Source organism: Chiloscyllium punctatum, chromosome 19 (assembly GCF_047496795.1).
Source record: "Chiloscyllium punctatum isolate Juve2018m chromosome 19, sChiPun1.3, whole genome shotgun sequence".
NCBI classification, from domain to species: domain Eukaryota; kingdom Metazoa; phylum Chordata; class Chondrichthyes; order Orectolobiformes; family Hemiscylliidae; genus Chiloscyllium; species Chiloscyllium punctatum.
This window is the reverse complement of record NC_092757.1, coordinates 75,810,990-75,837,258: the sequence shown is the minus strand read 5'-3', so window position 1 is coordinate 75,837,258 and position 26,269 is coordinate 75,810,990. Positions and strand designations below refer to the sequence as shown.

At 40.5% G+C, this 26,269-nt stretch overlaps 1 protein-coding gene across 2 annotated transcripts; it reads right to left on the bottom strand.

The window, feature by feature from the left end:
- LOC140491248 (transmembrane and immunoglobulin domain-containing protein 1-like) lies at positions 1 to 25,941 on the bottom strand. Of its 2 annotated transcripts, XM_072589212.1 has the most exons (6): positions 25,698 to 25,941; positions 18,043 to 18,321; positions 9,715 to 9,999; positions 8,425 to 8,528; positions 452 to 517; positions 1 to 363 (listed from the first exon to the last, which is right to left on the bottom strand). In XM_072589212.1, the coding sequence occupies exons 1-5, from the start codon at positions 25,774 to 25,776 to the stop codon at positions 464 to 466; spliced, it is 801 nt and encodes a 266-aa protein (XP_072445313.1). In that variant the 5' UTR covers positions 25,777 to 25,941; the 3' UTR covers positions 1 to 363; positions 452 to 463. The 2 variants fall into 2 exon arrangements, 1 of the variants encoding a protein (XP_072445313.1); XR_011963251.1 differs by lacking the exon at positions 8,425 to 8,528.
- Positions 25,942 to 26,269: the final 328 nt, after the last annotated feature.

Here is a 26,269-nt window from a genome sequence, read left to right as displayed (position 1 = left end):
TTTATCACAAAGTTTACTGAAGAAGCAACTTATTTAATGTGGCAAATCATGGCTTCTAACAACAAAATTGTGAAAATATTTGATTTTTAATTCATATTTGCAATGCCATGGAGAAGGTTATAGTCACATTTAATCAAAGTAAATAGTTTGATGCAAACAATTGAGAGGGAGGGAGTATTTGAAATTATATGTGCACAAAAGGGCAGGGTGAAATCAGTACATTTCTTCTTCTTATGCTGCTTTATACTTTAATGATTTTCTTCATTATCTCTGTCTTTGTTCCTTTGACATTCCACAGGAAAATGAAATTCTATCTTGGATTAGATTTCTTTTGAGGAAATTTGTGGTTTCTGCCAAGCTACACTGTAATAAATGTGTAAAACATAATTAAGATGTGTGTGTGTAGCTTGTCTTGAATTAAATATGAAATTCAGTCGAGGATTATACTTACAGTCATGCTTTCCTATTGAGTATCATACTCAATATATCTATTGCTGTTGGTTTTCTTTTTACAGGCCTGAAAAAGAAATTCCATCAAGTGAACTTTTCTGTGGATGTAGCAGTATTTTGCTCACTAAATCTGATTTGACATTGCCTAAAGTACAACAGAAGGATTCCACAAGTCCTTTGCAACACTAGTTCATTCATCATAACTGTCGGAGAAATTTGCCCAATAGGTTAGAGATCACAAAGCGCAGCTCAAAGTGAAATTGACAAACAATTTATTGCAAGTGATATTCCTCAAAGAGAAACTGACTAGGCTGACATAGAACTGACAGTCTGTACAGGTAGATCGGAATTTCTCTTCCAAGAGCTAAGGATGAGACCAGTTTTTATAATAATGCTGCACAATAAGGCTGATTAAGAAATGGGGAAAATACAATGTATCTGGAAATGGAGCAATCTAGTTATAAGGATACTAATTAGAAAACAGTTATCAGATGTAACATCCTGACAGTATCGTTGGTTCCATTCCTCTTCACAGGTAGGTGTTAATGTCTTCTCTGAAGTGGTGAGGTGCCTCCATTGTCTTGCTCTGGGAGCAATCTCCTTACTGGTGCTTCCAAGTCTGACCTGCCCTTTGTGTGGCTTTGGTATTGCTGGGTGGCTGGATTGTGAAAGTGCCCTTGGGCTTTGGGATATCTGTGGTGCTCTGTCATTGTTAGTGAGCTTGAAGTGTATTCCTTTGTCTGCGTGGGCTGTGTGGTTTGGTTTGTGAGCCTGCTTGGGCATTCTGGGTGTTTTTGGTACCGTGGCCAATTTTGCTTTTGTGGGCCTATCGTGGCTTGGCAGGGTGGGAGATCTTTTCCCACAATAACAAACAGACACAAATTTGTGGTTAATGTCCAGTTTATACATATGATTGAAACATAAAACTCACTTTCCATTAGGGTAGCATAAAACTCACTTTCCATTATGGCTCAGTGGTTAGCACTGCTGCCTCACTGTGACTGTCCGCGTGGAGTTTGCACATTCTCTGCGTGGGGATGCACTAGTTTCCTCCCACAATCCATAGATATGCAGGTTAGGTGAATTGGCCATGCTAAATTGTCCACGATGTTCAGGGATGTGTAGGTTAGGCACATTAGTCAGCAGTTAAATGTAGGTCACTGGGCGAGTTACTCTTCGAAGGATCGGTGTGGATTCGTTGAGCTGAAGCACATATTTCCACACTGTAGATATTCTAAATTCTATAATTGTACATCAAAGCAATGAATTGTTTTCATGGTCTCCGTAAGTGTCAACTTTGAAATTAACTGGAAAACATGACCTAAAAGGATTTTCGAGACAGTTCTGATATTACCAGATTTTTACCATTTCCAATGGGAGAAAACATTGCTTGATAATTAATAACCTAATTAAAGATGTTATGGTCATACTATTCTAAATTGTCAGCAAAAAAAAAATCTGATGCATTTACCTTTCATCAAAAAACAAATTTCCTTCTCATCATGTTGGATTTGCGAACATGTTGAGATGAGGAGGATCTTTGATCCTAATCTTCTTTTATAAATGCAATAAATGTGTGCATTTCAACAGCTTTGAGCAAGATCCATGGATTATTCTGGCTCTGAGTTAATCTTGAGCAATAGATGTTAGTTACATTTAACTTAATAAGACTATAAGTAACAATCTGACCTTAAGTTCATGAACTTTAAGAGCATTGCTCGACACAATGTAAATCCCCATTGCTGGAAGTGTAATATAATTGACACTGTAGCTCCCAGAGTGGGGTATTTGGTATAAGTTATTAATCCTATGTAATATTCAGAATATCATAGAAAAATCCTGTGTTTGAATCTCACACGTTACAAATAAATTCTTCCAAATAATAATTAAGTGCGTACCTTAGACAGCTTTGGCACTGATTTTGCTGAATCAATCTTCAGCCAGACTTCTTTACAGAGACATTTGAGTCATTGAGCCATACAGCACAGAAAAAACCCTTTGGTCCAAGCAGTCTATGCCGAACACAATCCCAAACTAAACTAGTCCCACCTGCCTGCTCCTGGCCCATAACCCTCCAATCTTTCCTATTTATATATCTATCCAAATGTCTTTTAAACGTAATTGTACTCACATCCACCACTTTCTCAGGAAGTTCATTCCACAAGCAAACCACCCTCTGTGTAAACAATTTGCCTCATGTCTTTTTTATATCTCTGTCCTCTCACCTTAAAAGTGTGCCCCCCTTGTCTTGAAATCCACCATCTTAGGGAAAAGACAAATACCTTCAGCTCTATATATACCCCTCATTAATTTATGAACTTCTATCAGCTCACCTCTCAACCTCCTACCCTCCAGTGAAAAAAGTTCCTGACTATCCAGCCTTTCTTTATAATTCATAACTTCCATACCTGGCAATATCCTGGTAAATCTTTTCTGAACCCTTTCCAGCTTGGTAATATCCTTCCTTTAACTAGGCTACCAGAACTGGACACAATAATCCAGAAGAGGCCTCACTAATGTCCTGTTCAACCTCAACATAACTTCCTAACTCCTATACTCAAAGGACTGAGCAATGAAGGCAAGCGTGCCAAAAGCCTTTTTAACCATCCTGTCTATACGTGATGCAAACTTCAAAGAATCATGTACCTGCACCCCTAGGTCTCCCTGTTCCATAACACTACACAAGGCCCTACCATTAATTGTATAAGCCCTACCCTTGTTTGTTGTACCAAAATGCAATAGCGTGCATTTAACCAGATTGAATGCCATCTGCCATTTTTCAGCCCAATGTCCCATTTGATCAAGATCCCTTTGTAACCTCAGTAAACCTTCTTCACTGTCCACTATGTCACCAATTTTGGTCTTAACAGCAAACAGACTAACTGTGCCTTCTATATTCTCATCCAAATCATTTATATAAATGGCCAACAAAAGAGGACCCAGAACCAATCTCTGTGGAACACTACTGGCCATCATCATAAAACATTCCTTAAGTTCTTTTATATTCAGAGTTTTTGCAACAACCTCAATGAGTAGCTGGATACACTGTTGACTTGCAGGTTTTTATGTAACTTCTGAAAGGTAATCACCTGAACAAATTCCAAACTTGTGACAAGGGGTAGGAATTGAGTCATTTTAACAACCCAACCGTAGTAACAAAGTAAAGATAAAGTTTATTCCAATTGATAGTTTCAAATATTCTGCACTTCCTAGCACTCAAACCATTTTGTTCATTTTACTTCAGAGCTGGGGTACATCTTTTAAATATATTTGAGAGAGAGAATTATTCCTTTTTCAGTTTTACAAATGTAAATCCCAAAGTCCATTTTTACCATCTTAACATTGTGCCAAATGGTTCCATATTTGTTGAGGACGAAAGCCACACTTGACCTATGTTCCTCAGTAAAGCTGATTATATTTATAAGATGTAAAACAAAACACACCTTAGACATTAAAATTTATCCATAATACTGAAGCATCAAGAAAACATTGAAAACATGGTGGTATTGCAACTGTGTGATTTGGATGTTCTTTATTGCTCACAATAGCAAAGATATATTTTAATGTGTTAAACTTTTCCAATAGTCACCGTGCACAGTTTGTTATAAATTCTACCATAAAAATGTAGAACCAATTTTGTACTTTATAAACCAGGGTGAAAGACAGTTTACAATACTATGTAAACCACACCTTAGGGCTAGGTGCTCATAAAACATATTGTAATAGCAGGAAGTTATCATGCTTCATTTCATGCCATGCTCTATAATTTAATATAGGAATTGTTAGAAACATTTAAAATATCCCTGTTTCTTCCTGGAATGACTACTTTTCTGAAATGAAAAAAATCCCCATCTCAATTATTTTACGAGTACTTCAGTAGGGTTGTCTAATGTAAGCTGGATTCTTCTATCATTCAAGACCCCCATTGTACAGTCCATTGGGATTCAGCTATCAGTTTCTATGTTTTATTTAGGATTAGGGCAGGAATTGTGACTTTCCTATTCTATGGAGAATTCAGGGTTAGGGTGGTGCAATGATGCAACTTGAAGAGTTGGGCATGCTCATTAGCCAGGAACAAGGAGGTGGACTAAGTGAGGATTGCATCATGCAAATGTAAGGCTATGTAATCATGTTTTACTGTAACTCCAAATTCTATAATCAGTCTGCTTGATCAGTAAACCTACTTCAGATCTTCAAAGAAACTGAGCCTATGTCATTTACATGTCCTTTGTGAGATGGGTAATTTTTGCATTAGGAAAATGCAAGAATATAACAGGAAAAAACCCAGAAATTGCTGGAAAATCTCAGCAGGTCTGACAGCATATGTGGAGTGAAATCAGAGTTAACATTTCAGGTCCAGTGACCCTTCTTCAGAACAAAATATAACAGATATTGGTGATTAATGTGGTAAAAATTTGAAATCTGAACCTGATCCATCACAAATGTGTTGATGGTCAGTTTGACTGTGCTGAGTTTGGGAGAGTCTGAGTGTAATGTTTAACAAGGCCACTTTCCTCAGAGGCATCTGAAATCAACTGCTGTGGTCTGGATTTCCTAACAACTTGAAGGGAAGTAGATATTGCCAAACCTTTTCCAGTCTGGTATGTGGAGAAGGAGAAAGATGAGTGCATATTGCCAGTCCCTCAAGCAAACATTTCACTGTGATCTTTCCCTACCTTTGTTCAGTCGAACCCTCCCATCAGATCTTAGCACCTTTCCTTCAGAGACTCAATTCCCTCCTTCCTCCAGTAATCCTAACTCAACCAACTGTACCCACCCCCCCCACCCCAACCCCCAAACACTCTGCCTGATCATCATAGAGTCATAGAGCTGTACAACACAGACCCTTCAGTCCAACGCGTCCATGCCGACTAGATATCCTAATCTAATCTAGTCCCATTTTTCAGAACTTGGCCTATATCCCCCTAAACCTTTTCTATTCATATACCCATCCAGATACCTTTTAGATGTTGCAATTGCACCAGCATCCCCCACTTCCTCTGGTAGCTCATTCCATACATGTACCACCCTCTGAGTGACAAAGTTGTCCCGTAGATTCCTTTTATATCTTTCCCCTCTCACCTAAATCTATGCCCTCTAGTTCTGGACTCCCCACCCCAAGGAAAAAAAACCTTGTCTATTTATCTTATCCACGCCCCTCATGATTTTGTAAACCTCTATAAGGTCACCCTTAAGTCTCTGACGCTCCAGGGAAAACAGCCCCAGGCTATTCAGCGTCTCCCTATAGCTCAAAACCTCCAACCCTGGCAACATCCTTGTAAATCTTTTCTGAACCCTTTCAAGTTTCTCAACATTCTTCCAATAGAAAGGAAACCAGAGTTGCACACAATATTCTAAAAGTGACCAAACCACTGTCCTGTACAGCCGCAACATGACCTCCCAACTCCTATAGTCAATGGTCTGACCAAAAAGGGAATGCATAGAGCCTTTTTCACTATCCTATCTACCTGCAACTCTATTTTCAAGGAACTATGAACCTGCATTCCAAGGTCTCTTTGTTCAGCAACACTGCCCAGGACCTTACCATTAAATGTATAAGTCCTGCTCTGACTTACTTTTCAAAAATGCAGTATGTTGCATTTATCTAAATTAAACTCCATCTGTCACTCGTCTGCCTATCTGATCAAAATCCTGTTGTACTCTGAGGCAACCTGTTTCGCTGACCACTATACCTCCAATTTGGTATCATCTGCAAATTTACTAACTATACCTCTTATGCTTACACCCAAATCATTTATATAAATGATGAAAAGTTGTGGATCCAGCACTGATCGTTGTTGCACTCCACTGGTCACAGGCCTCGAGTCTGAAAAACAACCCTCCACTACCACCCTGTTTTCTACCTATAAGCCAGTTCGGTATCCAAATGGCTAGCTCTCACTCTATTCCATGAGATCTAACCTTGCTAACCAGTCTCCCATGAGGAACCTGGTCAAATGTCTTATTGAAGTTCATATAGATCACATCTATCGCTCTGGCCTCATCAATCCTCTTTGTTACTTCTTCAAAAAACTCAAATCAAGTTCGTGAGACATGGTTTCCCACAACAAAGCCATGTTGACTATCCTTAATCAGTCCTTGCCTTTCCAAATACATGAACATCCTATCCCTCAGGATTCCCTCCAACAACTTGCCCACCACCGACGTCAGCCTCACTGGTCTATAGTTCCCTGGCTTGTCCTTACCACCTTGTTTAAATAGTGGCACCACGTTAGCCAACTCCAATCTTCTGGCACCTCACTTGTGACTATCAATGATACAAATAATTCAGTAAGGGGTTCAGCAATCACTTCCCTAGCTTCCCACAGAGTTCTAGGGTACACCTGATCAGGTCCTGGGGATTTATCCACCTTTATGCGTTTCAAGACATCCAGCACCTCCTCCTCTGTAATATAGATATTTTTCAAGATGTCACCATTTATTTCCCCACATTCTATATCTTCCATGTCCTTCTCCACAGTAAACACCGATGCAAAAAACTTGTTTAGTATCTCCATCATCTCCTGCGTTTCCACACATAGGCTGCCTTGCTGATCTTTGAGAGACCCTATTTTCTCCCTAGTAACCTTTTTACCCTTAATGTATTTATAAAATCCCTTTGGATTCTCTTTAACCCATTTGCCAAAGCTATCTCATGTCCCTTTTTGCCCTCCTGATTTCCGTCTTAAGTATATTCCTACTGACTTATACTCTCACAGCCTCACTATTTCAATCTCAATACACTCCCTTCACTAATCCCCTATGTTCTCCAGCTGCTGGGTACAATCCTTAAATCTAATCCTCTCTAGCAGGCTTTCCCAGATCGCAGCCAGCTTGGAAAGGGAGTAACAACAGGAATTGATGAGATTCTGCCATTACATTCAAAAGAACCTCTCCCTTTGTGGTAGTTCATAGTTTTCTGATCATATATTATGCATATACCCTCTCACTCTCTGCCTCCCCATGAATATATTTGTCAGGAAAAGCCATCATGTAGCCTCTTTGGATGTCATTTTGGTTGACATGTCTAGTGGTGAAAGAAATCATTCTCTTTTGTCTTCCAGGTCATATACTGAAGCAGAGAGCTACTGGTTTTGCTAATTAAATCTACAACTAGATTCCCACATCAAGCTTTGTGGAATTTAATTATATCAGTCCAAGGATTTAAAAAAAGCAGTACCTTAGTGAAATACGAGAACTCAAATACCTGGATTTTTACAGCCATTAATAAAGTTTCACACCTGCCACCTACTTCTCTGACTGCTACCCATGGATCTTTGACTGGTTCCTTGCTGCATCAAGCATCTGACCTAGTACTGCACTCTTTACAGGGGATCTGGGTGTCCATAGATAAGCACCCGGAGGCTTTTTAATAAACTGAAGAATCTTCTCTGAGCACTGCAATATTTTATTCAGGGAGAATAGTGACATAAATTAGACTTAACTGAAATATCATAATCAGAATTAAAGATAAGGGAAGGACCATAGGGTTGAAGGATAAAACAGAGAAAAAACATTTTTAAAAATCTCCAGTATAAAGAAAACCTGAAGAAATGGGACTCCACACTTGTAAAATTACATTTCAGTCCTAGAGAGGGGTAGTTTGGCAGTAATTATGACTGATCACACTGCTTACATGTTCATTTTTTTCTGAATGCTCTAGGTCTGAAATTTTCTGCCATGCTTAGTGGGTAGTACAGCAACTGTTTAAAAATAAGGAGTTGAGTAGACACTCTTAGAGTCATGGAAGTGCATTGAGGCACTTTTAAGGCAGGAGTAGGTAGATTCTTGATATTTTTAATTGATTCTTTCACCTCGATGGCATGATAAACATTCACTGTATTGGAATTTTTCTCCATTATTCTGAATGCTAAGGCTTTATCTCAGAACACAGACCACTCCATATCTTGGTCTGCATTTTTCTAACTGCTCTTCAGCATCTGTTCCAGAAGTTTCCATTTTTCACATACTCACCTGAATAATTATTTTTCGCCGTGAAAAGATTCCGAAAAAAGCAGTCAGCAAAACAACTGTCAGCCCAGCAACAATTGGTTCAAATGGTACTACATATGGTTTATCTGCCAAATAAAATAACAATTATGGTTTTACAGGCTGCAGCAATTCATAACAAAATACTTAAAGATGGCTTTATTGGTGGATGGATGGATGATCTCAAAGAACTTTACTGCCAATGATATACACCTGAGGTTTAGGCCCTGCTGTAAAGTTGGAAATACAGCAGTTAATGCACACACAAGTTTCCACAAGCAGCAATATGATAAAGATCAAGATCATTCACTTCAGATATTGACCATGACACCAGGGATATCTTCCCCAATTCTATTCAAAATATTGCTTTGGAAGCTTAATGTCCACCTGAGAGGCATTGGTTGTTATTTGTTCATTGGCCCAGCATTTATTGTCCACAGCCAGTTAGAAATCAACCATATTGCTGTGGGTCTAGAGTCATGTAGGCAAGACAAGATGTGGATTTCCTTCCCTTCAGGGCATTAGGAAACTAGATGGGTTTTTGAGATAATTGACAGTGGTCACATGGTTGTCATTAGCTTCTTATTGCAGATTTTTATTGAATGCAAAATATACACCATAATAGGCTTTGAACCCATGTGCTGAGAACATTTGGTTTATTGGTCCCACAACACTACAACTTCTTACTCCATCTCCCCTCAAAATCTCCAGTATCTCAATAGTGCGGCACTTCCCTCAGCATTGAAATGATGTGTCAAACAAGATTATTGTGCTCATGTTCAGGGATGGGACTTGAAGCCAGAATCTTTCATTTCAAGTGAAAGTGCTCCAAACAGAGCCACATCTGATACCTCAGCTCAGCCATATCTGACACCTCATGAATAATATTCTGCCAATACATCCTTGAAAACAAAAGCAGAAATTGCTGGAGGAACTCAGCAAGACTGGCAGCATTTGTGGAGAGAAAGTAGAGTTTTGCGTCCAGCGACCTTTCTTCCTTTGAAGCAGTTGACCATTGACTAATAGCAAGCATTTTTAATTTATCCATTTCTAATATGGACCAGTGACATCTGCGTATTCTATATTCTATGTATATTTTATATTCTGTAACTGCCAAGGGAGAAAAGCCAGTATTTTAGAAAAGAAAAATAATTATTTATATTTGGAATTAAACACAAGGCAACATGTATTAAAATGGAATGCAAAAAAGGAGATAATATATTTGCTTATTTTAATTTGCTTTTTATTCAGACTACAATCTTTAATCATTCCTACCTTTCACATTTAGATGGAAGGTCAAATTGTTGCTTCCAAGTGCAGAGTCAGCCACACAGACGTACGTCCCATTGTCTGTGTTCTCTACCTTTTTAATGGATAGAGTAAAAACACCACTGTCCCAGTACACACTGTGTTTGCCTGTCACCATCTTTAGGGCACTGTTATCTTTGTGCCAGGACATCGCAGCTGGTGGATTAGACTTCACATTGCATTGTAGCTTTACATTGTTTCCTGCATACACGTCTATTTGACCATCACCATCCCTGTTCAAAATCGGCATAACTGAAACAATTTAAGAACAGAATTCTCATCACAAGTATGAAGCCATTCATAACTTGTCACTTTATGAACTATTTTTAAATAGAAAAACAGGCCCAGTCGACATAGTTTAGTAAAAGAAAACCCTTATTTGACTAATTAGAGTTCCTTGAGGAAGTAACAAACAACACGTGGATGTGTATTTAGATTGTATTTTAGATTCTATTGTACTTAGATTTCCAGAAGGCATTTGACAAGATGTCACATCAATGGCCACCATGTACATATGAGCTAATAGTGTAGGAGTATATTACCATGGATAGAAGATTGGTCAGGTAGTAGGAAACAGACAGTAGGCATAAATAATATCTTTTAGGTTAGCAATTTGGAACGAGTCATGTATCACAGGGATTGGGGCTGGGGCCTCAACTATTTACTATTTTTATCAATGACTTGGATGGGGAGACCAAACGTATTGTTTCTATATTTGCTGGTAACACAAAGATAGGCAGAAGAGTAAACTGTGAAATGGAGGTACAGAGACTCCAAAGAGATATAGATAGGTCAAGTAAATGGGCAAATATATTATTGGTGGAATATGGTGCAGGAAAATGCAAATTTTTCCACTTTGACAAGATGAATAGAAACACAGTGTGTTAATTAAATGAGGTGAGAAAAAGCTAGTACGCAATTTTATAGAAAAAGCAAAGGGAATATTAGTGCTAACTGTAAAGGAATGGAATATAGAAGTTGAGATGTTTTGCTACAGTTGAATAGCATATTGGTGAGATCATATTTAAAGCACTGTATTCATTTCTGGTCTCCACGGTGGCACAGTGGTTAGCACTGCTACCTCACATCGCTAGAGACCTGGGTTCAATTCCAACCTCGGGCAACTGTCTGTGTGGAGTTTGCACATTCTCCCTGTGTCTGCGTGGGTTTCCTCCCACAGTCCAAAGATGTGCAGCTTAGGTGAATTAGCCATGCTAAATTGCTCGTAGTGTAAGGTGTAGGGCAATGGGTCTGGGTAGGTTGCTCTTCAGAGGGTTGGTGTGGACTTGTTGGGCCGAAGGGCCTGTTTCCACACTGTAAGTAATCTAAATTTCTTCTTATTAAATAGTTTAATTGTATTGCAAACAGTTTAGAGAAGGTTCAATCGACTAATTCCTGGATGTGGGGGGAGGGAGCTGCAGTTTATAACAAATACCATAATTGTTTTGTAAGCAATTTAGAGAATGTTCACTCAACTAATTCGTGGGATTGGGAGGAGTTATCCTGTGCAGAAAAGTTGGACAGGGAATTTCATTTGGAAGAATGAAACTCATGAGGTCCTGAGACTTGCGTGGCTGGATGATATAAGGACGTTTCACTCATGGGAGAGGCTAGAAGTAGGGGACATAGTTTAAAAATAAGGGATCTCTCATTTGCAATGAACATGATGATAATTTTTTCTTTCAAAAGGTCAACATTCTTTAATAAATCAATATCCATTTTTTGAACTAGGCAGCAAGAGAGAATTCCAGAGAATTACAGAGGCTTTATGTCAATCTATAGTTTAGCACAAATACCTTTCCCTTTGCAGAACTCAAGTCACCACTGGAGAAGAATGCAGGTTTTTTTTATATCTTTTATTCAAACACAACCAAACAGATTTTTTTTTCATCCACCACCACTAAAACACAGTTGTTTCCAATTTATCAAACTATATTACATTTCTGCTAGGGCAATGCAGACCACGAAAGGTGAGGGAGAGGTAGGGAGAGAAGGAGGGGAGCTAGAAGAATGCACATCATAAATACAAAGGCAATATCATCATCTGCTCTCAACCACTTCTGGAAATTTCCTCATTGAGCCTTAAATAAATTGGCATTTCCAACACTAATGTGGAATACCCCAAGAACAGAGAAGGCAGAGTCATTTAATATTTTTAAGGCAGAGATAGATGTATTCTTGATGAACAGGGAAGTCATAGGTTATCAGTGGTAGGCAGGAAAGTGTTGTGGCCATGATCAGATCACCTATTACCTGACTGAATGGCAGAACTGCCTCAGTGCTGCTCCTACTTTATATCTTCATATTTCCATCACATTAAAATGGCTATTCAAATGATCCCACATTTTAGATAGCAAAGTGTTTTTCTGAACATTAAATAACAAAGTGCTCATGTTGTTTCTAAGCTGCATATTGGATATTCAATAGACAACAACAGCACACAACAGTATTTTCTGATAAAGTTGTTTATAGGATGTGAGCACCATTTGATGGGCAGCATTTTTGCGTATCCCTAATTATCTTGGAGGAGGTGGGAGTGAGTGCCTTTTGGAACACTTTCAGTCTGTGTGTCTGTGTGTGTGTGTGTGTCGGTGTGTGTCTGTATGTGTATGTGTGTGTGTGTGTGTGTGTCTGTGTGTGTATGTGTGTGTGTCTGTGTGTGTGTCTGTGTGTGTATATGTGTGTGTGTGTGTCTGTGTGTGTGTATATATGCCTGTGAATGTTCCTGTGTGTTTGTGTTTGTGTGTGTGTGTTTGAGCAGGCGCTGATGTGTAAACTGTTATGGAGTGAGTTCCTAGATTTTGACCTAGTGTTGGTGGAAGAATGGTGATTTGGACAAATTGCAGGATGGTAGGTGACTTTTAGAGGAGCGTGCCATTTGGATGTGACAGATATCTGTTAGTCTTGTCCTTTTTGGTGATAAAAGCCGTGGGTTTGGAAGATGATGTTGAAGGAACCTTGGCGAGTTATGACAATATATCTTATGTGACGAACAGAGAGAATATGTTGCCAATTGAATGGGCTGATTTGTCCTGAATGATATCAAACTTCTTGAGTATTTTTAGACTTGCAATCATGCAGGCAATTGGACAGCATTCCATTGTCCTGACTTGTAGCTGGTGGACAGGCTTTAAGGAGATAAGAAGTGAGTTATTCACCACAGAATACCTCTGACCAGTCATATGTATGTATATGGCAGGTCCAGTTTAGTTTCTAGTGAATGGTAACTACCAGGATATTGATAGTGAGGGAATTCATCGAAGGTAATACCAGTGAACGTCAAGAAGAAGTGAAACAGAAATTGAACTGAGATTTACATTTTCAATTCTAAATGAGTCACACTTAAGCAGGATTTTGCAAGATCCCCACTGGAAGAGTGGTCTAAGTTAGATAAGTAAGAACAGCAGCTAAATCTGTTTTTCCTATTCTGGGGGTCAGCTAGTTCTTTTAATTCAGAAGCATTTAAAGTTAAGCATCTCGGTGCAACTTAGCAGAGGGTGATGTTGAGAAACAGAATGGTGCTGATAAGGGGAATCATAAGAAAGAGGTGCTCCTATAATTGTGGCTTTTTTCTAATGTTTTTTTTATCCTCACCTCTGATCTTATGATAGATAAGACCACAAGACATAAGAGCAAAAATAAGGCCATTCAGCCCATCGAGTCTGCTCTGCCATTAAATCACGGCTGGTAAGTTTCTCAAACCCATTCTCCCACTTTCTCCCCGTAACTTTTGTTCCTCTTGGCAATCAAGAACTTATCGATCTCTGTTTTAAATATATTCAATGACCTGGCTTCCACAGCCTTCTGTGACAATGAATTTCATAGATTCCCCACTCTCTGGCTGAAGAAGTTTCTCCTTATCTCCATTCTAAAAGGTCATCCCTATATACTAAGGCTGTACCCTCAGCTCCTATTCTCTCCTCCTAACATCTACTCTGTCCAGGCCATTCAGTGTTCTGTATGTTTCAATTAGATCCCCCTTCATCCTTCTAAACTCAATCAAATATAAACCCAGAGTCCTCAAACGTTCCTCATATGTTAAACTTTTCATTCCTGGGACCATTCTCGTTGAACTCCCTCTGAACATGCTCCAGGATTAGTACATCCTTCCTGAGATATGCGATCCAAAACTGCACACAATGCTCCAAATGTGACCTGGCCACAGCCTTATAGAGCTCAGATGTACATCCCTGCTTTTATATTCAAGTTCTCTCAAAATAAATTCCATCATTGCATTTGCCTTCCTAACTATGGACTCAACCCTTTATACTGGATTAGTGGTGCTGGAAGAGCACAGCAGTTCAGGCAGCATCCAACGAGCAGCGAAATCAACTAAACCCTTTATGTTTACCTTGAGAGACTCCTGGACTAGAACTCCCAAGTCTTTTTGCACTTCAGACTTCTTAATTTACTCCCCATTTAGAAAACAGTCACTGCCTGTATTCTTCCCACCAAAGTGCATAGCCTCACACTTTCCCATGTTGTACTCCAAATGCCACTTCTTTGCCCACTCTCCAAACCTGTTCAAATCCTTCTGCAGCCTCCCACCTCCTCAATGCGAGCTGTCCCTCTACCTACCATCTGCAAACTTAGCCAGAAAGGTTATTAATGAAGCAGCTGAAGATACGTATGACACTACCCTAAGGAACTTCTGCAGAGATATCCTGGGGCTTAGATGACTGAATTCCCACAAACACAACTGTCTTCCTTTGGGATAAGTATGACTCCAACCAGTGGAACGACGTTTTCCTGATTTCCATTTGCTCCAATTTTACTGGGACTCAGCCATGTGCAGTCAAATGCTGCCTCAATGTCAAAGGCAGACACCGTCGAGTGAACAATGAATCACCGATAGATTTTTTTTTAAACTCTGAAATTAACTTTGCTAACCTGAGGAAATTTGCAGAACTGGAAAGATTTTGACCATAAGTATCCATTGATATCAATTCATACAGGGTCTGAATAAATCAGTAACATCCCTAGCATCATCATAATGAAAAAGACTCTTTTAATCTGCACAGTTTATTGTAGAGTGGATAATATCATAAATTAAAGCATTATTTTAGAACAGAATTTAATTAGAAGGTAATTCATTTTGTCAATCTGAGTTAATTAGTTATCCAACGTCCTTGACTATTGCTAGAATCTATTGGGATGGCCATATTGGGATTGCTGGTACAATCACACTAAGCTTAATATTGCGATTTACCTCCCATTCAGAATATGCAATGTAGCTTAAACCCTGAATAGACCACATGGGTCATGAACTCCTGCCATAAGTAAACTTGCCTCTTCTCCCAGTGTAAAAATGCCTGGGTAAGATCAATATGATTGATTAAAGCTAATTTTCACTATGGAGTTGTGATTGTATATATTTTAATTTGCTCATAATTTTACTTAATTATAATCATCAGTCCACTATATTTTTTCTATAAGTAGTTTATGAAAACATTCTCATTTTTTTACAGCCTATTAATTTCATTCACAATTTGGAAAATTTTGAGATATATTTTCTCCACTTCCCCAAGACTTAATTTTATTCAGTTACTCTTCACAGCTAATTTGCTTAAGACTTGGCATCAAACTCATTTTCTACATGTGTACCTTACCAATACCTTTATTGAAATTTTTAATTCTAATAACTAACCGTGGATAACATGCCTCTAGTCTAATCCAGTGATTGTCTTTCATGATATCAATGTTGACTCAATGAAATTTCAAATTATTTGTTACCTGATTCGTTATGATGTTCAATTTGTGTTGTCAACTACTGCTATAGAATAAAGTAACACCAACATTTAGGCAAATCTGATTTTCTTTCTTGATGCATGTTAGTTCAATTATGGGAAAAAAGTGAGGACTGCAGATGCTAGAGATCAGAGCTGAAAAATGGGTTGCTGGAAAAGTGCAACAGGTCAGGCAGCATCCAAGGAGCAGGAGAATAGACGTTTTGGGCATTAGCCCTTCTTCAGGAATGAGGAAGGTGTGCCAAACGGGTTAAGATAAAAGGTTGGGAGGAGGGACTTGGGGGAGGGGCGTTGGGAATGCGATAGGTGGAAGTAGGTTAAGGTGAGGGTGATAGGCCGGAGAGGGGGTGGGGGGGGGGGGCAGAGAGGTCGGGAAGGAGATTCAGGTCAAGAAGGCAGTGCTGAGTCTGAGGGATGGGACTGAGATAAGGTGTGGGGGAGGGGAAATGAGGAAGCTGGAGAAATCTGCATTCATCCCTTGTGGTTGGAGGGTTCCGAGGCGGAAGATGAGGCGCTCTTCCTCCAAGTGTTGTGTTGCCATGGTCTGGTGCTGGAGGAGGCCAAGAACCTGCATGTCCTTGGTGGAGTGGGAGGGGGAGATAAAGCATTCAGCCACAGGGCGGTTGGGTTGGTTGGTGGGGGTGTCCCAGAGGTGTTCTCTGAAATGTTCCGCAAGTAGGCGGCCTGTCTCCCCAGTGTAGAGGAGGCCACATCGGGTACAGTGGATGCAGTAAATGATGTGTGTGGAGGAGCAGGTGAATTTGTGACAGATGTGGAAGGATCCCTTGGGGCCTTGGAGGGAAGTGAGGGGGGAGGTTTTGGCGCAAGCTTTGCATTTCTTGCAGTTGCAGGGGAAGGTGCTGGGAGTGGAGGTTGGGTTGGTGGGGGGTGTGGACCTGACGAGGGAGTCGCGGAGGGAGTGGTCTTTCCGGAACACTGATAGGAGAGGGGAGGGAAATATATCCTTGGTGGTGGGGTCTGTTTGGAAGTGACGGAAATGACAAAGGATGATACGATGTATATGGAGGTTGGTGGGGTGGTAGGTGAGGACCAGTGGGGTTCTGTCCTGGTGGCGATTGGAGGGGCGGGGTTCAAGGGCGGAGGAGCAGGAAGTGGAGGAGATGCGGTGGAGAGCATCGTCAACCACGCCTGAGGGGAAATTGTGGTCTTTGAAGAAGGAAGCCATCTGGGTTGTTCGGTATTGGAATTGGTCCTACTGTAGTACATTTACTATAAACCGACCGACTCCCACAGCTACCTAGATTACACCTCCTCCCACCCTGCCCCCTGTAAAAATGCCATCCCATATTCCCAATTCCTTTGCTTCCGCCACATCTGCTCCCAGGAGAACCAATTCCAATACCGAACAACCCAGATGGCTTCCTTCTTCAAAGACCACAATTTCCCCTCAGACGTGGTTGACGATACTCTCCACCGCATCTCGTCCACTTCCCGCTCCTCCGCCCTTGAACCCCGCCCCTCCAATCACCACCATGACAGAAACCCACTGGTCCTCACCTACCACTCCACCAACCTCCAGATACATCGTATCATCCTTTGTCATTTCCACCATCTCCAAACAGACCCCACCACCAAGGATATATTTCCCTTCCCTCCCCTATTAGCATTCCGGAAAGACCACTCCCTCTGCGACTCCCTCGTCAGGTCCACACCCCCCACCAACCCAACCTCCACTCCTGGCACCTTCCCCTGCAACCGCAAGAAATGCAAAGCTTGCGCCCACACCTCCCCCCTCACTTCCCTCCAAGGCCCCAAGGGATCCTTCCATATCTGTCACAAATTCAGCTGCACCTCCACACACATCATTTACTGCATCCGCTGCACCTGATGTGGCCTCCTCTACATTGGGGAGGCAGGCTGCCTACTTGCGGAACATTTCAGAGCCCACGTCTGGGACAACCGCACCAACCAACCCAACTGCCCCGTGGCTGAACACTTTAACTCCCCCTCCCATTCCACCAAGGACATGCAGGTCCTTGGCCTCCTCCATCGCCAGACCATGGCAACACGAGGCCTGGAGGAAGAGCGCCTCATCTTCCGCCTAGGAACCCTCCAACCACAAGGGATGAATGCAGATTTCTCCAGCTTCCTCATTTCCCCTCCCCCCACCTTTTCTCAGTCCCAACTCTCGGACTCAGCACCGCCTTCTTGACCTGCAATCTTCTTCCCGACCTCTCCACCCCCACCCCCTCTCCGGCCTATCACCCTCACCTTAACTTCCTTCCACCGATCACATTCCCAACACGCCTCCCCCAGTCCCTCCTCCCTACCTTTTATCTTAGCCTGTTTGGCACACCTTCCTCATTCCTGAAGAAGGGCTTATGTCCAAAACGTCGATTCTCCTGCTCCTTGGATGCTGCCTGACCTGCTGCGCTTTTCCAGCAACATATTTTTCCATTCAATTATGGGTGTCTAATTAGTACTGTTACAGGATGGAAATTGGAAATCTTCTTAATTTCTTCATTGGAATTATCCCTCCCCCAACAATAATTTTGTTCTTCCGTCTTAAGATTGGTAGGTTACTCACATTTGATGTCCAGGCGCACAGTTGTATTAATTTTATGGTCTTTATTTAAATGGCAGCTGAACTTAGCTTCATCGTCATTTTCTGTAATTGGATCAATGCAGACAGTACTAACATTGATCCGATTCTTAGACTTCAAGTTAATTTCTCTGTCTCCACGAAACCAGACTAACTCTTCATCATGGGTGTTGTTGACTGCTGCGCATGTTAATGAAATGAAATCTGAGATATTCCTGATGATAATGTAGTCAGTTGTGATACCATTAATAGCGACATCTACACCTGGATAAAGAAGACAGGCATTATTTTACATGCATGCAACAATAAAAAAGTTAACTTAGGAAATAATAAGCACAATAACCTCACAATAAGTTATATAATTGTGTCACGAAAAAGTTTTTCAACTGTTACAGGGGGTTAGCACAATAATTCCAGAATGAGATTTGTATTATGTGGAAACACATTGCTATGAAAGGTTGCAGAACTGTTGCTACAGAACTGTTAACTTGATAATTTGGTTTGAGTAGCCAATCTTGAAAAGGAAAAGCATCACCCCAATTATTTTTAATAGCAGTAGGATATCAGAAAGAAAACATTCTCTAAGTAAAGCCTATCTTTTACCACCCTCATAAGGAGACACCCAATACACCCAAAAAGGTACCAGTGCAGAACATAGTGACTACTTTCTACATCAAGAGTTGAGGGAAATATAGATGGATCTTGCAGGGTTTCAATGCCATGAAATATGCCCAAACTACTAGTCTTCTAAAGAGATGATTTCCTATATCAATAGGGATCATAATTCTTCAAGATGCCTTGCTGATTTCAGCTGCATTGAACAGTTCCCAGCCCAGTCTGTTCAGCTTTTCTTGCTATGGATGTAAGGGTGGCACGGTGGCTCAGTGCGGAGGGACGGGGGACAGGGGGAGCACAGTGCGGTGGCTCAGTGGGGGATGGGGCACGGGGGCTCAGTGGGGGATGTGGCACGGGGACTCAGTGGGGGATGTGGCACGGGGGCTCAATGGGGGATGGGGCACGGGGGCCCAGTGGGGAATGTGGCATGGGGGCTCAGTGGGGAATGTGGCACGGGGGCTCAGGGGGAATGTGGCACAGGAACTCAGTGGGGGATGGGGCACGGGGGCTCAGTGGGGGAGCACGCGCGGTGGGGGATGGGGAATGGTGGTTCGGTGGGGGATGGGGTATGGGGGCTCATTGGGGGTGGGGCATGGAGATCAGTGGAGGATGGGGCAAAGGGGACTCAGTAGGGGATGGGGCACGGGGGCTCAGTGGGGGATGTGGCACGGGGGCTCAGTGGGGGATGGGGAAAGGGGGCTCAGTGTGGGATGTGGCACGGGGGCTCAGTGGGGGTTGTGGCATGGGGCTCAGTGGGGGATGGGGAAAGGGGGCTCAGTGTGGGATGTGGCACGGGGGCTCAGTGGGGGTTGTGGCATGGGGCTCAGTGGGGGATGTGGCACGGTGGCTCAATGGAGGATGCGGCACGGGGATTCAGTGGGAGATGTGGCACGGGGATTCAGTGGGGGATGTGACATGGTGGCTCAGTGGGGGATGCGGCACGGGGGCTCAGTGGGAGGGAAATGTGGGGTATAAAGTCAAAGAGTCATAGTGATGTACAGCATGGAAACAGACCCTTCAGTCCAACCTGTCCATGCTGATCAGATATCCCAACCCAGTCCAGTCCCAGCTGCCAGCACCTGGCCAATATCTCTCCAAACCCTTCCTATTCATATAACCATCCAAATGCCTCTTAAATGTTGCAATTGTACCAGCCTCCACCACATTCTCTGGCAGCTCATTCCATACACGTACCACCCTCTGCGTGAAAACGTTGCCCCTTAGATCTCTTTTATATCTTTCCCCTCTCACCCTAAACCTATGCCCTCTAGTTCTGGACTCTCCAACCCCAGGGGAAATTACTTTGTCTATTTATCCTATCCATGCACCTCATAATTTTGTAAACCTCTATAAGGTCACCCTTAAGTCTCTGACGCTCCAGGGGAAACAGCCCCAGCCTGTTCAGCCTCTCCCTATAGCTCAAATCCTCCAACCCCTGGCAACATCCTTGTAAATCTTTTCTGAACCCTTTCAAGTTGTATGTGGTATTGTGGCTCAGTGGGGGTGGGGGAGGGGGTGGGTGGACCAGCATGGTGGCTCAGTGGTTAGCCCCAGGGATCTGGCTTTTATTCCAGCCTCAGGTGACTGTCTGTGTGGAGTCTCCCTGTGTCTGTGTGGGTTTCCTCTGGGTGCTTCGGTTTCCTCCCACAGTTGGAAGATGTGCAGGTCAGGGGAATTGGCCATGGGAAATTGCCCATAGTGTACAGCAATATGTAGGGTATGTGAGTTAGCCATGGGATATTTAGGGTTACAGAATTGGGCAGGGAGTGGTTCTTGGTGGAATATTCTTCAGAGGGTCAGTGTGGACTTGATGGGCTGTATGGCCTGCTTCCACACTGTAGGGACTCTATGATACCCTCTTTCCCATTCTTTTTCCCACCCAGGGATTCTGCCAAAAAGGCAGACTGTCCAAAATGGAGATGCAGTTTGCAATGGAAATCTGATCATAAATTGTTTTTATAAATAAATTTGATCATTTAATTTATTTGGAATTCAATGGCTGTGGGCACTCCAGATAAACAAGAAATTTAATGAAAGTACTGTGATTTTCAAAGTATCTACAAATCTGGGATAACTTGGTGCTATAATTTTGGTAGATTTGATCTGTAACTTCTTTATTAAATTCATATCCAAAAACAAGGGGGTTCAGTTAGCAGGACAGTTGGTTTGTGGTGCAGATTAATGCCAACAGCATGGGTTCAATTTCCACACCAGATGAAGCTGCCATGAATGACTGTCCTTCTCAAACTCTCCCCTCCTCTGAGGTGTGGTGCCCTCAGGTTAAACCACCATCAATTGTCTCACTCTAAGGCCCGGTCAGAATATGACAATATTACCTTTTAGACTAGGCATCAGTCTCTCAAGCCCTTTTCCCCTTCCCTTGCACATTGGTTCTATTGAATGCCCTGATTAAGTTTGCCTCCACTATCTTTCTATTCCAGGCCCAAATCACCCATTGTGTGAAAAGGCTTTTTTCTCCCTTTTTTAAACCTTTTGCTAATCACTTGTGCTCTCTTGTTCTTGATCCTTTAAAGAATGGGAACAGTTTCTCCCAATTTGCTCTATCCCAACCTCTCTTGATTTTTAAAACGTCTAACAAATTTTCCCTTAGCTTTTAACTTTCCAAGAAGTTTCAACCTTTCTACTCTGTTCTCACGACTGAATTACCTCAACCCTGGAACCATTCTGGTAAATGTCTCCTGCACTCTGTCAATGTATTTATATCCTTCCTATAGTATGGTGCCCAGAATAGTACACAATATTCCAGCTGAGGTCTAACAAGTATCATGTATTAGTTCAGCATACCCTCTTTGCTCTTCTATTTTATTCCCCAATTAATAAAGACCCTGATACTGTGAGCTTTATTAATGGCTATAATACCTATCCTGCCACTTTCAATGCTGCACACATTTATATATCTTTAAGAACAGTACCACTTATTTTATATTCAGTCTAAGTCATTCCTACCAAAATGCATCACTTCACACGTCTCTGCATTGACTTTAATCGACCGTCCATCTGTCTACTTCACTACTTCATATCACCACAACTTTGAAACTGCCTCATGTGCACCAAGAACTACATCATTAACATATATTAGGAAAAACAACAATCTGAATATCGACCCTTGGGAACTGCATGGCATAACTTCCTCTGGCCTGAAAAACATTAATTGACCATTACTTTCTCTTTCCTATCACTCAGCCAATCATATATCCATGTTACTACTGTCCCTTTTATTCCATGGGCTATATTTTTTTTTCACAAGTCTACTGTTTGCACTGTATTAAATTCCTTTTGAAAGTCCATATACACCCTATCAATAGCATTACATTCATTGACCCTTTCTATTAACTCATCAATAAGCTCCAGAATTTTGCTGATGATTGAAAGGAGATGAGACTGATGGATCAGTAATTGGCCTAGATTGGATTTGTCAGCTTTTTAACAGAACAACAAGGGCTTTTTTCAACAATGTTGGATAGATGCTTGTATTGTAGTTATACTGGAACAGCTTGGCTAGGGGCATGGCAAGTTCTGAAGCACAATCTATTGAATTACTGAATGCTGTATCTATAAAGTCTACCAATTGAAGTTAAATTTCCTACTCGCTTTCCCTGATTTGAGATATGGAAGAATTCCTGGTTCTATTTATAAAATACATACATCTTTTCCCCAATGGCACACAGACACTAGGTGAACAAGACATGTAGTCAGCTTCAACAATAAAAGGGATTACTTGAATTGCTTTTCAATTATCTTACCCAAAAATGATAAGCAATGGGGAGCAGTTATTTCAAAGTTGATAAATTAAAAGGAGAAAGGAAACTAAATTAAAACTCTAATGTGAAATGTCAATAAATATGTGACTGCCAAATGTTTTGAACTTGTCCACAAATTATTTTCTCAAAATCACTCAGTTTCTGTCTTTAGGAAAATCAGAAAATGTATAGACCACTGAACTCCTCAAGTCTGTTTCATCATTCACTTAGATTATGTATCCACATCACAACTCTATTTATCCAATTTTGTCCATAACTCTCAATACTCTTGCCTCATAAAACATCGTCAATCTCATTCTTAATGTTTCAATTGATTACTGCATTCACAGCCTTTTTAGAACATAGAACATAGAACTGTACAGGCACTTCTGCCCATGAAGTTGTGCTGAATATGATGTCAAATTGAACTAATCTCTTCTGCCTGCCCTTGGTCCATATCCCCCAGTTCCTTACATATATGTGTGCTTCTCTAAAATTCTCTTAAACACCTCTGTCGTATCTGCCTCCACTATCACCCCGGCAGCACATTCCAGACTCCTACCACTCTCTGTGTAAAAATTAACCCCTTCACAACTCCTTGGAACTTCTTCCCTCTCACCTTAATAGCATACCCCCTAGTATTAGATACATACCCCCTAGTATTAGATACATACCCCCTAGTATTAGATACATACCCCCTAGTATTAGGAGGAGAAGGAATTCTAGAATACTATTAGCAATTGAGTGAAGCTGTATTTACTGATTTCACTCCTGGTTTCACTCTAATTGTTTTTTTAAAGGTAAAGACTGAAAACTAAAGTTTCACAAATTTATTGTATGCCAATTTATTTCATACAAGTATCATGTCAGTAAGGACCTGTGCTCAGGCCTCAATTATTCACATTATTTATTAATGACTTGGATAATGACATGGAACGTCATGTTTTTAAATTTGCTGATGACCCAAAGTTAGGCAGCATTGTAGACAGTGTAGATAATTGCCTAAAATTACAAAGGGATGTTGATAGATTGGATGAATGAGCAAAACCGTGGCAGATGGTTTTCAATGTAAGCAAGTGTGAAGTTGTCAACTTTGGACTGAAAAAGGATAAATCCGAGTATTTTCTAGATGGCACTAAGTTTAATACAATGGATATTGTATTAGAGACTTGAGGTTCAGATGCATAGATCTATGAAATATCATGGACTGAAAAAACTCCATGAAGGCTGTTATCCCAACACCAAATCACTCTTTATTTACACATGCATAGTACATGACACTGATCTGGCTAAAGTGAACAGAACCCCTGACACTCATGTTTATACCTATCAGCCAGGAACCCTGACTGCATCAGATTAAAAGCCCAATTCAGGGAACTCATATTCTATGAAGTCCACCTGGCTGACCTCATTCGAGTCACTAAGATCAGGTCCATGAAGTAATCAAGAAAGAAAAACAGAAATTGCTGCAAAAGCTCAGTGGGTCTGGCAACACCTGTGAAGAGAAACCAAAGTTAATGTTTCAGGTCAAATGAACAGCTCTGAGGAAAAGTCACTCAACCTGAAACATTAACTCTCATTTCTCTCCACAGGTGCTGCTAGACTCAATGAGCTTTTCCAGCAATTTCAGTTTTTGTTTCTGATTTACAGCACCTGCAGTTCTTTTGGGTTTTTTTTGTAAGCTGGTCTTTAGATCTAGAGAACTGGAATATAAGGTGCAGAAGTTATACTGCAATTATACAAAATGCTGGTCAGAACTCACTTGGAGTACTATGAGCAGATCTGGGCACCACACCTTAGGAAGGATATTGGTCTTGGAGGACATAATGTGTATTTACAAGAATGATACATGGTCTTCAGGGGTTAAATTATGAGAAAAGTTTTATAAATGAGCCTATTTTCTCTAAAATTTAGAAGTTTACAGATTTAAATGTTTAAGATATTAACAGGCAAAGACTGAGGAGATAAAGGTAAACTATTTCCAGTGGGTGAGGATTCTAAAACTAGGGGACATAATTTGAGAATTAGGGCCAGATGTTTGGAACCATTTCTACATACAAAGGGTGAGAGAGGTCTGCAACTCTTTTCTACAAATGGTAGTGGATACTGGAGCAGTGGTTAATTTTAAATCTGAGATAAATTTTTGTTAAGCAGTGGTATTAAGGGATATGGGCCAAAGACAGGTATGTAGAGTTAGACTACAGATCAGCTGTGATCTTATTGATTAACGGAACAAGCTAGAAGGGCTGAATGAGCTTTTCGTGTTGCTATGTTCTTATTGATGAAATGCATCAGGCAACTGTGTTTGGTGATTCATTTATTTGACTGTTTAATATAGGAGCAACAAAGCCATTCTCAAACTGATAGCTATTGGAGAAAAATTGTTTGTGAACAACCCAATAAATGTTTTGTATAATCTACCCAGTAAGAGGAAATAAAAGGATTTGGGCATTCAAAATATAGCTGCCTTCTAGACTGACTAAGTTACAGTGTAGGAATAATGAGCAAGGAGTAAATCAGCCTTCTCATCCTTGAATTTTTCAGATCTTCTTAAAAGTGAGTTATTCTAGTCATTGTAAAGGCATGGATTTGTTATAATCATGACATATATAATAATATCTAATAATGATTTTGTTGGTATCATAAAAGTACTAATGCTGTCAGGCACAAGTTAGTCCTGTGTTATTAATCTGTGAGGCAGAGATGTTATATAGCGATTAATGATCTGATCTGAAATCATGCTGTTCTTGCCATGTAGTTTTAATACTTACCAAGCCATAATATATGTAACATATAGGTAACCAACAATATCATTATACCTTGACTTTACTATACACAACTTTAATCAACAGTTCTGGGGAGGGGAGTGGTGCAAATCACATTTTCAAAAAATCTATTAATCAAGCTTTTGCTATGTTGTTGAGTTACTGAATTTATTTATTCCTATATTTATGAATTGTAGGTTTTTGTAAATCAGACTTGGCTGACTTTTACAAGCTAAATAAATATGGCACACTTTTAGTACATATTCAAAGCAGTAGCAGAAACAATCTACTGCAACAGATTTTATTCAGCATGATATTACTAAGCTACATTCATAACTTCTATCAAGTTTAACACTGACCATATCAATGCTACCTGTTTGCATTCATTGAAAACATGATAAGCGCCAAATGAATATTCACTGATGGATAGAGTAATTCACATTGTTAAGATGAGTTTAGAAACTGGACACTGAAAATAATTAACACATCACAAACATACCTGTATATCCAGGAACAAAATTTGTTGTCACAATAAGAACTAGTGTAAAAATTAGATTCTCAAAGATCCATGAAGCCATATTAAACAGATAAATGAAGAATTAGTAAAATTCCAAACAGCTTTTGTATTCCTGATAAAATTATGAAGATATAACAAGCATCCAGAAAAAAAATGCAAATCTATTTAAAATTATGTTAGTTGCTGAGTTGGCATTTTAGTAGGTTTGCTTCAGTACCTGCACTAACAGAGGAATGTCTCAACAAAAGTGAACGATTTATTATGAGAAGCCAGTTATAAATGGTTAGATCATCTTTCATCTCCAAAGTTTATATGTAATCTTATTAACAAAAATGTTTCTTGATTCATTTTTATAGTGCCAGTAAACTATATTTGAATTGCACAGTTTACATCTCCCCACTTATGTTTTATGGTTTTTATATGTGAGAGTCAATAAAGATTAACAACTCAGCAAGGTCATGAGATTTACATCTACTTAGATCCATCAAGAAGTTCCATGTAACTGCAAGGACACAGATACATTTATTTTCATTATGTGATTTTGTAATCTTGTG

Coding starts and splice junctions, on each gene's coding strand:
- LOC140491248 (XM_072589212.1), bottom strand. CDS start 25,776: ATGGCTTCATGGATCTTTGAGAATCTAATTTTTACACTAGTTCTTATT. Junction 8,529..9,714: donor CTTCCATCTAAATGTGAAAG/GTAGGAATGATT, acceptor TTTATTTGGCAG/ATAAACCATATGTAGTACCA. Junction 518..8,424: donor GGCGAAAAATAATTATTCAG/GTGAGTATGTGA, acceptor TTTCTTTTTCAG/GCCTGTAAAAAGAAAACCAA.